This window comes from Rhinolophus sinicus, linkage group LG14 (assembly GCF_036562045.2).
Source record: "Rhinolophus sinicus isolate RSC01 linkage group LG14, ASM3656204v1, whole genome shotgun sequence".
In the NCBI taxonomy this organism is placed as follows: Eukaryota; Metazoa; Chordata; class Mammalia; order Chiroptera; family Rhinolophidae; genus Rhinolophus; species Rhinolophus sinicus.
In genome coordinates this window covers 49842271-49857410 of record NC_133763.1, presented here as the reverse complement: position 1 = coordinate 49857410, position 15140 = coordinate 49842271, and the positions used below count along the sequence as shown (strand labels likewise).

Here is a 15140-nt window from a genome sequence, read left to right as displayed (position 1 = left end):
CTATTCAAGTGACTAAATATATCTTTGGCCTTCCTAATTACTTCACACCATTGAATTGGCGCTCACAAAAATTCCTAGTCAAGACTATTAATCGCCTCGAGAGGTAACTGTCAGCAATGGATGCCAGGGCTGCGCCTCTGCCCATAGCTAAAATGTCACGGCGGAGACAGGCACAGGATGGGATAAAGGGGTGTGAAGTCACTCAACAGCAAGGGAGAAGCCTCCTCTGGCACTTGGCACACTGTCCCCAACCCGCACCGCCAATCACCTCCAATACAAAGACATTATGCTCCTGGGTCACGTGGCAACTCATGTGCCCAACACTAAACACACAGGAATCCAAGTGAACAAAAAAAGGCTGCTCAATTTTGTAAGAAACAATATATTTTATTTTTCTGACACCACAGCTCTGGTGAGTGGTTTTGTACCAAATTTAATGGAGGTTACACAGAACGTTTTACGCATGGGAGGGCGGGGAAAGGAAGGAACCAGAAAATTAAAAACAAAAAAACAAAATCCTGGGTAGCTTTTAGCATCTGTTCCACTCCCACATTAATAAAATTCACTTGGGAATTCCTAAGAAAAGGAGGACGAAAACCAGGCGGGCAGGGAAGGGCATGTTGGGGAAGAGAAGACGAAGGGAAAAGACCCTTGAGCATCCCAAAGACAGGCCTCTCCCTCCGGCAGCCGGGACCACCCCCGGCACGCAAGGCGAGGCTTCGTTATCGTTAGATTGATTTTCCCCAAAGGAACACCATGTATTGCAGCTGCCAAAGGGAAAAAGAAGGAGGGAAGCAGGGGTCACCCGTGGTGGGGGAGGAGGGCACAGGGGAACGAAACACACTGAACCAAGGAGGTGGGGAAGGAGAGGGGAGGGAAAACAAGAGAAAAACGTGACGGTGGGTTTGCAGACTGGGAGAGAGAGTGCTGAAGAGCACCTGAACTGAAAAACAAATGTCCTAAACGTCATTATTTTTAAAAAGAAAAATTTCCCCCCTCCCCCCACCCCTCGCTGAACTTAGTTCCTTTTTTTTTTTTTGTGCTTTTCATTAATACTCTGCTCTGAGGTCGTAGTTTGGTTTTTCTATACACTGGAGTTGAAAGAAAAGAGTCCAAAGGTCTGAAGATGGATTCTCCACCTAAAAGTAAACGGCCCAGCATTCCTGTTCTCCTCTTGTCCCAAAGACTCAAGTCTCTGCTAAAATCCCTTTGACAATATAGTACAGTACACACACACACAAAATAAAGCCCAAAGCAAAAAAACAACAAAACCAGCAAAGAATCCTGGGAGAAGCCAGTCCAAAGGACGTAAACATACAGAGAACGGTGCAACACATGACCGATGGCAATTCTCAAAGCACGGCTACCAATTCCCAAAAGGAGGTGCCATCATGGGATACCCAAGTCCACAAAAATAATCTTTAAAAAATAAATCTTAAAAAAAACACACCTGTTGATTAAATGAATCATTTGTTTTTAGGTAAATCCATACATTCTCGAGTTCCCCCCTCCCCCACAGCAGCCCCCGGGTCTCTGTTCTCCTATTGCATGACCAACAGTCTCCTGGAACTCCCCCGAAGCAGCCCTCAGGATCTGGAATCTCATCTTGACAAGGGTCGGCACATCCATTCTTAGCAGCTTAAAACATCATGTTTCCTGGGTTGCCAGGTCCTTGGCTAAAGCCACCCATGCCCACGTCAGTGGCCATGCCCCGGGGCCTCATCTGTGGGGGAATCATGATGTTCTGTTGGGGTCCCATCATGCCCTGCATGGACATCATCATGCCTGGAGAGCCCACAGGCCCAGGGTGGGTGTAGAGCCCAGCAGGCCCCCGATCCTTGCCAGGAATCATGCCCACGGCAGCAGCTGGATTGCTCATCAGGGTGGGCTGGCCGGGCATTGTCGGTTGTGCTGGTGACATCATCCGGTGGTGAGGTCCCATCATGCCTTGCTGGAGAAAGGCTGGTGGTCTCATTGGGTTGTGGCCTGGCATGGATGGAGCTGTGCCAAGGGGGATGTCCGGAGTTCCCACGGGCCCTGGACCTCCCATGCCAGGTAATGCTAGTCCCATCCTGGGGGCTTGGTCGCCCATCATCCCCTGCATGTGCGAAAACCCAGGCCCAGGCCCTTGCGGCTGTTTACGGCCTGGGACTTCCCCTCGAGGGAAATATTGCAGTGTCTGGCTAGGCTTCTCGGATGGAATAATGCGAGACAGATCAAACTCAGGAATTCCGGTGGCTCCAGGTCGGATGACCTCCTGCAGATCCGGGTCTGTAAACACTGAAGGCATGCTGTTCCCCAGGACAGCGAAGGAGTCAGGACCCCCTGGGCCTCCAGGCTTGCAAAGTGCTGCATCTGTTGAACTCTGGGGCAGGTTGCTGGGGCGGCCAAGGGGACCTTCTCCTGGGAAACCCATACCTCCTGGGAAGTTGCCCTGCCCCCCACTGGGGCCGTTGTGAGGGAATGGAACCTGCTGTGGAGGAGACTGTACCGGAGGGAAGCCCTGGGGAAAGCCCATCCGTCCTTGAGGTACCATCGGAGGCTCCTGGGACCCGTGCCCCATGATAGGATTGTGTGACATCAGGCCCGGCCCCATTGGGACCCCATGAGGAGGTATGTTGGGTCCCATGGCATTCGGAGAGGGCATCTGATTGGAGTGAGAAAGCGGCTGGGTCATTCCCATTGGGCTGAGGGTTGGCATCGGAACCACGGGGTTTGGACCTGAAATTCGAGGATTCTGTGTATTAATGCCCATTCCTAGAAAAAGAAAGATATCAAAGAAATCAACTTAACCAAAAGCAACTGTAATAAATCACATTAATGAGAAAATGATTGTGCCTCAAATGTGCATGGAACTGTTCTGGGAAAGCACAGCACACACAAGCCTTGCCCTCAGTAAGGTCAGAATACCTTCCGGGGCACACAAACCAACAGCTCTGTGACACAGCACACTACTGAGTCTTCAACTGTCTGATGTAAGAGCAGGCAGAAGACAACTAGGAAGGAAGTCTCCTGTATGAACAAATGTCACAAATTAATATGCAAATGATATAGTCGTCTTCACTGGAGACATTTAATATGGAAGCAAACAATTTGTCTGAACGACCGGAGTACGGTCCGTTTTGGAGAAAGAGGATGAAGCAGACCTACAAATCCAAGACTCAGAAATAACCACAACAAGGAAACCAAACAGGCCTTCATCAACTGACATCGGACATCATCCAGTTACACTGCCTCACAGAGAGAGCACTTCAGTCTCGGTTCTATGAAACGTTAAAGAAAAAACTTTGTATGCAGAAGAAAAGCATGCAGATTCTACTAGTCTCTGGGACATTAATATATGTATTTGGTCTATGGAATTAGCACTGAGAGTAGTAAGGATGGTGGCTTGTGCTGTCTACAGAGCAAGGCCTACCCTGATTAATTGGGATTACTGATCAATAAGGAGCATTCCTAACAATTGTTTCCCAAAAAATAAGACCTAGCCGGACAATCAGCTCTAGTGCATCTTTTGGAGCAAAAATTAATATAAGACCCGGTATTATATTATAATTATATCATATATTTTATATTATACTTATATTAATGTATTATATGTTATATTACATTATACCTGGTCTTATATTATAGTAAAATAAGACCGGGTCTTATAGTAATTTTTGCTCCAAAAGACGCATTAGAGCTAAGTGTCTGGCTAGGTCTTATTTTTGGAGAAACACAGAATCACAATGGAACTGGAGCCAAAACCGGGGCGGAAAAGTCACAGTCTCTTTGCAGATCACCTTCACCATCTCAGGTCATTCCCCGGCAGTGAGATTTGCAGGGGCAGGAGGTGTAGGAGTGAACGGTACGGAAGGGAGAAATTTTCTCTCTTGTCCTAAAGAAAGTGCTTCTCTAGGAAACAGGGGCTTTCCACTATCTGAAATCTTGCAGCCGCTTGTGGTTTGAGGCTGCCCGTCCAGGAAAATATTTGGGAACTAAAGACATTCCAATCAGCATGTTAAAAAGAAACTGCTTTCAGTATCGCTCTAGGAGGACCCCCTCCCCCCCCCCACACACACACCAAAGCATCAGAACTTCTGTAAGGAAACTGTTTTCTTATAAGCATTTACTGAATCGAGCCAATAAAAAACTGTCATTATCTTCTCTAGTCAAGACACTTTAATTCTACTGAAAACTGACTTTGGTGGTATACTTTTCAACTTGTCGAACCTCCATCTACTGAGGTCTACAGCTGTCGAGAAAACATGCGAGAAGCTTCTCTTGTCCTACGTCAGCTCCAGATCCCAGCTTCCTGATGTCTTACCTGGCATGTTATTCATTGATGGCAAGTTGGGAGAACGAGCTGGAGGGGAGTCGTCGTCTGAGCTGGCCACAGTCTTGATGGCATCGTGGTATAATGGGGTGGAACTGGGCATTGCAAACTTGGACATTCGCGACATCATAATGGACAGTGGGTTCTGGGACAGGGTCGGCTCTGGAGGCATCGTGTAAGGTGTGCTAGAGGGGAGACTTCCCGGGATGTTCACAGAGGCAGACTGGCTGGCTGTAGGAGGTGGGGGGCCCCCTAGGAGAACACAGCGAAAGAAAACAAAAATGGGCAGCGAATTAGATGCCTCTTGAAGGCGAGCGGGCCTGTGATTATGAGGTAGCAAGGCCAGGATGAGACAGATGAACGGGACAGTGTTATTAGACCTGCGACGCAAATCATCAATCTCCTAGTCAAGCTCGGTGTGTGTGCAGAGGGAGATGGCCGCGAGATGTGGGGGTGATGGATCGCAGAGGGGAAGACAAACACACCAAGAACGCATTAGAAATATTAGCTCAAGCTCGGGAAAAACCTGGTTTGCAGACAACTACGACACCGAAAACAACGCGAAATAAGTGGCTTGTTCCCTTGCCAATCGCAATTTAGAATTCGACTCAGGGACCAGTCTGCTGTGGAGCCAGACTAGTGATCTGCCCCCAGGTATGAGCCACACCACACTACACATGCTCTTGATTCATTCCCACAACAAGGTGTTTGAACTAGGAAGGTCTGAGGGGGGTGTTCCACCGAACGCCTGCTGTGGACCGTGGTCCAACAGAGACTCACACTTTGGCTTGGGAGGATCAACCTCCCCCAATTCTGATTCTAGCCTTTCTCAAGTGGATATGGCTTGGACCTAGTATTTATACCTCAGTACTCATCTTCTCCTGACCACCTCTGGTCCCATTCACCAAACCACCATCATCAGTGAGAGCTTCTCCCAAGAAGAAAATACTAATCAGCTGCAGCTGACCTGTGAGAACAGCAGTCTACTAAGATTTTGGTAACTGTTTCTGTGTCAACACGTATTAACGAAAACCACTCAAATCTCTCGGCAGCCTCCCCTCTTCGCTTGGGATTATCCTCAGAATGTGCTGATTTGAGGGCAGCCCCCTGAAGGGGGTGGGTGGGAAGCCGTATTTATCCACTGTTAAGACATTTTATTTCAGCAACGTGTTCACTGTACAAATGTAAATGATTCTGTGAAATGACACAGATTTCCCATTTTTCCCTCCTCCTTTGAACTGTCCTATCTGATAAATTCTGCACTAAGAGCCCGTGTATCTTTGACAGGACGGGACACTTGCTCATAACCCCATGGAAGCACTGACCACGCACTATGCCACAAATACATCCATCTTGGCAAAGGCTGTCACCTCGGGTTGCATAATCAAGTTAGGACACCAGTTTTCTTGAAGGAAATACAACAGGTTTTGGCAATGTCTAAGCTCCCAGGTCCCCCAGCGATGTGAGCACACTGACCTGATTCCACGCTCCCCAGCATGGCAGGGGAGGCCATGGTGAGGGGAGCTTTATGGTTTGGAGGGATCCCCGGACTCTGAAGGGGAGGTTTTGGAGAGGAGGTCCATCCAGGTGATGGGGCAGGAAGTGATGGAGACTTGAGGTGAACAGGCGAAGCAGCAGCAGACCCCAAGACAGGAGGGGATTTAATGGAAGCAGCAGCAGCTGGGCCCGCCAGCATGCCTGCCAGCTGCGATGGAGTCTGGGGGGACTTGAGGTTCCCAGAAGGCGAGCCCAGCATCGGTGACTGGACTTGGCGCATCGTGGGAGATTTCAGAGGGTTAATGCCTGGGGAGTGCACCTGGCTGCCTGCCACAGATATATCCAAAGGCTTCCGCCCCAGGCCGCGCTGCACTGGAGGAGCTGTGTTGAGGCTAGTGGGATTACTGGAAGGGTTGAGAGGTAGTGGTGGCATATGACTGAGCCGGCTGTTAGTCCTTTGGTCGGGCCCAATTGGTTCTCTGAGATTCCGCAAGCCACTGCTGCCACCTGGACCCTGAGACATGGGAAGGAATGGCCTGGGGCCCATGCCATATTCTTGCTGAGGGTGCTCACCAAATGGCAGGGGTACCATCTTCTGCTGAGCAGGCAGCATGTCTGCACCACCGGGGCGTAACTTCAGCATGTCCTCAGGGCCCGCCCCAGCCTCTCTCATCTTCTGAGGTATCATCTGAGAGTTGGATCCCATGTTGACATTTAGACTGACGTCTCCCTTCATGCCAGTAGGAACCATCCCAAACTCAAGGTCCCGACCAGGGCCCATCTGGGGGGGCATTCCTTTTGGAAAGTCACCCCTGGAAGGACTCAGAGGACCCTCAACTGGTATTCGAGGGAAAATGGGGTTATTCCCAGGCTCCAGGTGTCGCTGGGGGGCTGGGATCATGCGGCTCATGTCCATGTTGGGCCTGATGCCTTCGATGCTCATGCCCGGGGGGAGACCCAGCTGTTTCTCTGCCAGCTGCTGTTGAAACATCTCTTCGGACAATCCTTGGGGGTTGGGGAAGCGTTCCCCTCGGCCGGGACCACTGAAGACGCCCTGGCCAGGCGGGAAGGTTCGACCGTCTGGGATTTTTGGCACATCATCTGGCCAACTGACTCCAGAAAGCCCTGGTCTAGAAGCCGGGGTGGGGACATTCGGCCCCTCCATTTCAGAGGTTATCATTCCTGCAAAGCCGGGGAGGCGCATCTGGCCCCCTGGCAGGTTGGGGTGGGGGGCCATACCCCTCGGAGGCAGAGAATGTGGCATGTTGAGCCCATCGGCAAATGGCTCTGCACCCCCAGGCCCCCAGCCCTCGCTGGGGGTCATCTGGTACGGAGGGGGGGGGCCTCGGACCACGCCCCGGGGCCCGTGCTGATGGGCCATCATGTCCTGCAGGGAGCACTGCTGCACGACCACTTGCTCCTGCTTCCTCCTCTTCTCTTCGTAAAACTCCTGCTGCAGCTTCAGCCACGCTATCTGCTCAGGGGTCATGTGATCCAGGTGGTCGGGGCCTAGGGGCCCAGGCTGCGAGTTCATGGAAGGTGGAACCATTTCATCTGGAGCAAAGGGCACGTCTCTGTGTCCTTGAGGGCCAAATGGAGCTCCCACGTCTGTCCGGGACCCAGGTCCCTTACCTAGGCTTTGGGATTGAGCCATCATGGCCTGTATCGGCCCTTCTGGTTTTTTCTGAGGTCCGTCTAATACGCCACTGTTCTGCTGGGGTCCCCCACTTTGTCCTCCGGTAAATTCTTTCTCATCAGGGAAGAGCATTCGTTGGATATCTCTGAGCGTTTGTAAGGAGCGCTCCCGGTGCTCCAGCTGCTCCTGAGACAGACCGTCGGGGTTCTCCCCCAGCGTGGGGGGCTCTCCACTGGACACTGGTGGAGGTGGAGGGGCTTTGGGATCTGCTGAAGAACTATCGCCCCCCTGGGAGATAGGGGTCACTGCTCGGTTATTGGGTGTCGAGTTGGGCCCGGCGCCGTCTGGGGGCAGTGGAGCGGAGCTGGCAGGACTGGCGACAGAAGGAATCAGTTTGTTTTCTACCCCGGGACTACCCCCGTCCAGGGGACGTGGCGGGGCGGCAGGCTTGGGTGCTGGTGCCGGAATGGGTGGAGTTGGCTGCAGTCTGGTGTTCTGGGAAGAATTCTGGTCCTGGTTGGCTGGAGCTGGGGGCTGCTGTGGGAGAGGCTTCGGATCATTCCGAAGGGCAGATATCTGTGTGTTCTGAAGATAAATGAGATTTTCACAAATCATGGGTAAATTGAACAGAAGGGTGATTCAAAGAGCAAGATACGTTATAAAGGACTCGTCCCAGTCACATAAATCTACACTGACACTTGCGGCAGAAATTGCTCATGTCCAACCCCACTTTGGACATGGAGACATTTTGATTTTTCTTTCTCCCCACTTTACTGTCAAATAGCAGCCTCTTCCCCTCGCTGAAGATCAGGTGTCAATAAGCATATAGGCATGCCAGGGGAGGGCCGGTCTGCCAAAGCGAATACATCTGAGTATCTATTTCGAGGAACAGGTCTGATATCACGTATCTACTATGTGTTTCCGATTCAGGGTGAGATTAGTTTCTTGGTATGTGGGAGGCTATACCTAACACCTTTTTCTTTTCCCCGAAAGTACAACTAGGTCTGCAGACGTCTCACTGCCAATCAACAGGCCTGATGTTTTCAACTGAAAGAGAAAGTACCTGTCACAGCTCGGTCCCCTACCAGCCAGAGGCAGCAGGCAAGGCCGCCCCGTTTCAGTGTCTCCTCTGGCAGGGTGACAACCAACGTACTCCTCTCCTTGAGTTTCCAGGGGGCCTGACATCTCTGGTTTCTGTTTTCAGTTTGTGATCACTGATTCCATATTTGATAAGAATTTGTACATTAACTGTAGTAAGATAATCTGCAGGCAGGAAGCGTCTGTGGAGAAATCTGAGGCTATCTCGCTCGTGGTGTCTCTTGATCTGTTCTTTCCAATAGACAGCACACTGCCCTTTTCACAGGCTGGATGATCGCCTTATTATTATTTATTAAGTACCAATGCTACACTGAGTCCTGGGTAAAAGCACTCTCACCTACGGCAGGTGACACGGATGCTGGTAGGTGTTTGGAAGAGGGACGTACGTACATGTCCCGGGTCAAATCCCTGGCACCCTGGAGGTACTGAGGAGTGGGAGGGCCCAGCCTCAGGAAGCTTTCACCAGCCTCCAGGGAGCTGCGCGGTCCCTTTGCAGTGTTCATTTGCTTCTACCTGTTCACTTAATCCAGCCTGCATTTCCAAACCCCTAAGGCTCTTACTTACCTCCCCACCTCCTCTCTGGAATGTTTACCTGTGTGCAAACTTGTACACGAGTCATTATGTGTATCTCTGCGTAGGAACAGTTTGTGTTGCATACACACCAGACATAACTTCTAGGACTCATATTCTGTGACTGTGTGTAAACGCTTCCCCTGCGCGTATCCCTGCACATGTCTGCAGACAGAGATCGGCGTGGGTCAGCCTGGCTGACCTGTGGGACCCTGTACGGGCAAAGTGTCCTCCACGCCCGATGCCTTAACTGGAGAGTGGAGGTCACCTCCACTTGCTTCCAGTGCCATTTTAAGTTTCATTTTGTTGGCCAGGTTTTATTTGTGTGTTGTAGGTGGGCACTGGTTTCCTATCACACAAAAAAATAGTTTAGTACCATCCTATTTTAGATTTGGAGCGATGGTGATTTGACTATCCCCAACTCCCTCCTTCTTAACTCCTTTTCTGATTTCATTTAGTACCAGAGAAGGTTGGAGGTGAAAACTGCATTCAGATCTGTCCCTAAGTCAATAAAATGTTGATTTGACTTGCATTGTACTTTATGTATCCTAGGACAATATAAATTTTGAATATGTATGTGTATACATATATAGTTTTAAAATACGTGTATGTGTATATACATATATACATACATGTGTGTTTCCATACACACACATACACACACACACATTTTAAACATTACACATATCCATCCTCTTCCCTTGCATAGTGGAGATGCATGAGGAATGTGAAATTCCTTTTCTAAGTCTAGGAAAGCCCGTGCAAGCTCTGTTATGTCAACAGACAGGGACTTCTTTGATATACAACATAGACAAAATGTCATCTATTTTATCTTGAGTTGTTACTTCAGTCATTTATTGTCATTTAGCTTTTCCCTTGGGTAAGATTCACCCCAGTATTAGATTTTTATATTTCCAGGGACTGTGTCTTGAACCTCTTAAGTGTCCCCACAGCATTTGGTGCAATGCCTTGCCAATGCCAGATGTAAGAAATATCTTTTCATTCGGTCTGGAACACTACGGGTACTAAAACAGCTTTTTCTATTGTAGTTGACAGTAGGTGCTTAAATTCCAGACAGAAGCAGACTAAGGTTTATTACAATTTTGGAAATATCAAGGAATTAAAAACATTCGATGGTCCTCTCACTTTGAACTGAGCACGAACCATTTTAAAAGTCACCGAGACTCTAATTAGGGTATCATCAGCATGTTTGCAGTTTTCAGTTGTTGCTTTTTCCTGTTCTTTAACTAACTCAAGAGTGTTTGTTATTTTTTTAAAAAAACCTGCCCTATACACAGGATCTGATTTCAGGTTTTCCCAGATATGGTTACGTGAAGAAATTCTAAGGTATCCAAGTTAACTCCTTTTTTAATTTACACATTTTCCCTTCTAGTAATTCATCAATGTACCAACATGCTAGTAGGAAAGGCCAGCGCAGTGTGACGTGCCCCAAACCATACGACACCAGGATTAGGTTACATGCCCAGAAGGCAGCATATCGCCCTATCAATGACATTCACCATCTCTCACCCTTACGGTCACTGCAGACCCTTTAAACCGTATTCCATTTCCACAACAACGTACCAAAGGGGCTGTGCTTCTCTCTGTCTTGCTGTTTGAGATGTTCTGGATGTGGAAAGAGACGATCGTTTCAACCTGGCCCTTTAGTACGGCTTCTGCAGCTCTGCAGAGACAGAGGAGGCGCATAGACTAGGACTTGTTTCTTTCACTAACTGTAAGTCCAGAGCACTTTCACCCCAGACTGAACTTGTACGAGACAGGAAGGAGAAGTATAAAGAACCATGGGAAATGTGGCATGAGAAGAAACCAAGAAAAATAGGTTTTCATTATTTATGCCTATCATTTACCATCGAACTTCTGAAATCAGAAGATAGCCATTAGCAAATCTCCAAAGAGGCACTAAAAACAAAAAAAACCTCCACAAGATTTTCTTGCTCAAATCAGGGCACTATGGTGGATATTTTATTGGGAAACCTAGTTCAAAATCCCAAGCCCAGAAGGGTGAAAGTGAAATCTCACACCACCTAAAGGTCATCTACGGCTGTCAAGATTCACTTTGTATATTAACTGACAAATCTTAAAGTGAAAAAAGTGTCAGAAAACTGTATGTATGGTATATTCACATTTTTTATAAATAACTAAAAATCCACTGATCCATCCATCCACCAGAAACATAGTATATACCAAAGTGTTCACAGTAGTTATCTTGAATTCAAGATTTTGTTTTTCCTTTTAATTATCTGTATTTTCTAATTATTCTAAAACAGACATGTATTACTTGGGTTATTTTTAAAAAAAGAATAATAAGTTGCGGAAAAGTGTATTGTACAATCAATCCCTTTTGCATTTAAAAAGGTACACATGTATGTTTGTATAAGCACAAAACATTTCCGGAAGGAGAGCCAAGGAAGTAACTAATCCATAGTTGCCTCCGAGGGGTTGGGGTGGGGAGGTTCCGTATTTTATTTCACCTCTTTCTGTGCTGTTAACTTTAAGTGATAGTAATATAAGTGGGCAAAAAAAAAAAAATCTTCCATGGGCATAAGAATGTAGGTGCCCAAACACTCAGGCCCTGCCAATAGCGCATCACAGCCATCAACTTACTTGTTGGCCATCTCAGTAGAAAACACATATACCACTTTGGCTGGAGTCTTCTGAGCAGGCGTGGGCTCTGGGGCAGTAGTCTGGCCATGGGCGGGGGTGGAAGACCTGGGGGCTGTAGCATTTGACGGGGTCATCGAGTGTGGTGTGTGCTGTGAATCCTGGGACTTTATGTGGTCGGCAGAATTACATTCTAAAACAACGGAAAGGCGCACGTCACACAAAGAACACAACTCACTTTCTTCTGCCAGCAGATACAGCATCATAACACAACACCCACCCTGAGAATTTCAAGGAGGAAGTACCTTGCTAAGAGGAAACCTCTCCTACTCATAAAAACGGAAATGCGCTTCTCCCGAAATGACTAATTGTAAAGCACTCTTCCCCCACCACCTCCTCTGTCACACGTCCCCTCAGATACTAGCGTATGTGTCCCTTCTTCCTGGAAACTGTTTTTGGAACCTCTTAGACTGGACTGGATGCCCCTGCTGGCTGAACCCACAACCCTCAACTTCTCAATTTCAGCATTTATCAAATTTTACAGTAATTGTTTAATGTTCTGCTGTCCAGGTACACTCAAATCCTTGAGGACAGCAACTGTTTGTGGATTGCTGACCAGTCACCCCCAGCACGCAGCACCTAAGAGGCCTCCCACAAACACCTCAGGGAGGAAGGAAAGATGGGGGAACGATCACCCAGGTTTTCATTGTGAATTTGTGTTGGGGAGCCACACTTCCATTCCTTGAATGCTAACTTCATGTTCTGGCCTGCAGTTAGGATTTGGGATTTTATACCAGGAGGAAAAAAGCCGGAAACCACACCACTGGTCCCGTACTCGTGTTGGTTCACTCCGCTTTGGTGCCCACCCCGATGTCCACCACACAGCACAAAAGCCAAGTGTTGGAGGATGAAGCTGATGGAGACGAGGCGGCGAGGCCAGAAAAGCTACCCCCGTGTGGGCCACTGGTACAGACCAGCTGGAGCAGCTGGCTCCATACGGAAGTACACGGAGCACGGAGGTAAGGACATCTGGAAGAGCACGGTCAGGGCCGTGGGACAGGCTCGCGTAACCCTGAGACAACTGCATCCTCAAGAGCGAGAGTCCTCAACAAGTGGTTCTAAACTATTCTTCAGGTAGCAGGAGAATGAGAAGAAATAGTTCCATCTGAAACTGGGCAAACTCCTGAATCTGACACCTACCCTCCCCACTTGGCTGGTGGGCTCTCCGGCATCCTTCCCTCGGGAATACCTACTTCCCTCTGAGTCTCAAAGATCTTATAGACATACCTTTAATGTCAGAGTCATCGTTTGGAGTCCCAGGATCTCTCTGATCAAAGGAGTCGGCGGAAATACTTCGCTCCCTTTTCCCCTTGCCCTTGGCACCATTTCCAGCCCCATTCTTCAGCCCCATGCTCCCACCTGGGCCAGGGAGTGCTTTAGGGGTATGGCCCCCACTCTTGGAGTCACAGGGGGATGGCTGGGATTGGCTGGCTGAGCCCCCCTGTTTACCCTGATTGGAGAATTTGGAATCCAGCTGGGGGTTTCCAGATGGGGACATCACTGTAGGGGGACGAACCATCACCTCCTGCTTTGACTTAGGGCTACTAAAAGAGACAGACAACAGAGGGAGGTCAGACACCACACGCAGCTGGTCGGCACAAGTCACGGACAAGCAGCTGCTAGCATGGGTCAAGGAGCCCTCGAGGACTCAGCAAGCACCCCAAGTCCCGTCAGCCACTTGCTTGTTCACTCCACCCCTGCTCCCATCTCAGAGTCCTCCAGAGACGAGGCTTGAACAGAGTGGCCTGCCAGGTCTCGGGAACCCTAGAGTCACATGGGGACCCATCTCCAGGGCTTCTGTCAACGGTTTCTATGTACACAGAGAAGTGACTCTCCGACTAAGACTGGCGCAGGGTAAACAAACAGGCATCGTGAAGATCAAAATACTCCCCACCCCTCGGCTGATGACATGGGACAGCTGTAACGGGAGCCCAACTTCCCTGCTGGAAAATACGAGCAGGTCTAGGAGAGCGAGGAAACCCACTGTGACTGGCAGGTTCGGGAAACCTTCTGGGATCCAAGCCCAACAAGCAGCATCACACTGGAGCAGATCCACTAACCACCGCCCCCGGGGGACCCAGAAAAACGATTTTAAAACACCAACTTAAGTACCGTGCGTGGACCAGAGGAAAAGGTTCGCAGTGGGAGTGCAGGGGCTGGTGTTTTAGTTCTGAGCCCTTAGGCCCCCGTGCCTTTCCAGGCCTCAGTCTCCTCACTTGCCAAGTTTAGCACATTGTACTGGGTGGTCTGTAAGGTCCTTTCGTTTGTGCTTTGGCAAGGAGTGGTCAGGGGATGATGGACAAAAGAACAGCAAAGGAAAACCCTCAACATAAACGTACCCTTAACATGACTGTACTGTGGCCTGTTTATTATTCTACTGCTATTTCTTTGTCTGTTTTCTCTTCTTTGCCCATTTGGGTCGCGCTGGCTTCTAACAGCACGTACTGTTCTATCAGTGAGTGTTCGCGGCCCACCTACGACGTCCCCCAGGCGCCGCCCTTGCTCTTACCTCTGTGTGTTTCCTGACGGAGAGTTCCTCACTTTAGGGTTACTGGAATGCATTGATTGAAATCCTGAGCTTGCGTCACAAACAGGGACGGGCTCCCCGAGTTCCTCTCGGGCTGCAGCAGAAACAGCTGCTGAGGGCAGTGGCAGGGGCCCACTGCTTGCTGGCTGCGTCCCTTAGCGCTGGCCACCTGTGTGCCTTTTTCCTCTTTGTTTTCCTCTGCTGTGGAAGTGGGTCCTTTCCCCTCGCAGCTCCAGCATCCTCTGGGTGTGTGCCTCCTGCCGCCAAAGGAAAATCTCGCATCTCCAGGGCACACTACGGGAAAAGGCCACCCCCAAAAAAGTTGGGAGCAAAAACACAGAGACATAAAACACCCTTACAACAGGGCCACAGTTCAAGCACTAGCCACCTCCACGACGCAGCAGCTAGATCATTTCTCAGCTTGCTCAGGGGTAGAGGAAAGGGCGATGTTTGTAGTCTGGCCAATAGGCTCTGGTGGTGAAGTCGCACGAGAGGGACGAAGGCTTGCGGCCAAGCGTACGGGCCTCCCACCCAAGCATCCTGGACCAGGTGCTCGTAAGCAGATTCAAGAAACACATTTTTGTTGTTAGCCACGTGGTCTCCCCTACATTTCTCTACTTCCGAATATAAAACCCTCCGAACCTCGAGTTTTTCTTTTTTCAAAACAATGCTCTGAAACCACTGGGGACTCTAAAGGCATGACAACTACCTGCTGTCTCACCTCTGATGGCAAACGGTGGCACCGAGATGTAACGACCCCATCCTGATGGCAAACCATGAAACAAATGAATCCATGTGTATGTTCTCAGGGCCTC

General features: G+C 49.4%; 2 protein-coding genes across 4 annotated transcripts; both read right to left on the bottom strand.

Moving 5' to 3' along the window:
* Nucleotides 1-366: 366 nt before the first annotated feature.
* On the bottom strand, nt 367-14441 carry BCL9 (BCL9 transcription coactivator). 3 transcript variants are annotated; one of them, XM_019740028.2, is made up of 7 exons: nt 14308-14441; nt 13026-13342; nt 11742-11931; nt 10701-10800; nt 5792-8033; nt 4307-4567; nt 367-2757 (listed from the first exon to the last, which is right to left on the bottom strand). In XM_019740028.2, the coding sequence occupies exons 1-7, from the start codon at nt 14358-14360 to the stop codon at nt 1640-1642; spliced, it is 4281 nt and encodes a 1426-aa protein (XP_019595587.2). In that variant the 5' UTR covers nt 14361-14441; the 3' UTR covers nt 367-1639. The 3 variants fall into 3 exon arrangements, with proteins under 3 accessions (XP_019595587.2, XP_019595589.2, XP_019595590.2); XM_019740030.2 differs by having other exon boundaries at nt 367-2721; XM_019740031.2 differs by having other exon boundaries at nt 13248-13342.
* Nucleotides 14383-14607, bottom strand: LOC141568698 (uncharacterized). Its single transcript, XM_074319319.1, has one exon. It carries the CDS (start codon nt 14605-14607, stop codon nt 14383-14385), a length of 225 nt encoding a protein of 74 aa, XP_074175420.1.
* Nucleotides 14608-15140: the final 533 nt, after the last annotated feature.

Excerpts from the sequence above, each read along its gene's own strand:
- LOC141568698 (XM_074319319.1), bottom strand. The coding sequence starts at position 14,607 with ATGCGAGATTTTCCTTTGGCGGCAGGAGGCACACACCCAGAGGATGCT.
- BCL9 (XM_019740028.2), bottom strand. The coding sequence starts at position 14,360 with ATGCATTCCAGTAACCCTAAAGTGAGGAACTCTCCGTCAGGAAACACA. Across the intron at positions 13,343-14,307 it reads CCGTCAGGAAACACACAGAG|TAGCCCTAAGTCAAAGCAGG; the intron begins GTAAGAGCAAGG and ends TGTCTCTTTTAG. Across the intron at positions 2,758-4,306 it reads ATCAATGAATAACATGCCAG|GAATGGGCATTAATACACAG; the intron begins GTAAGACATCAG and ends TTCTTTTTCTAG.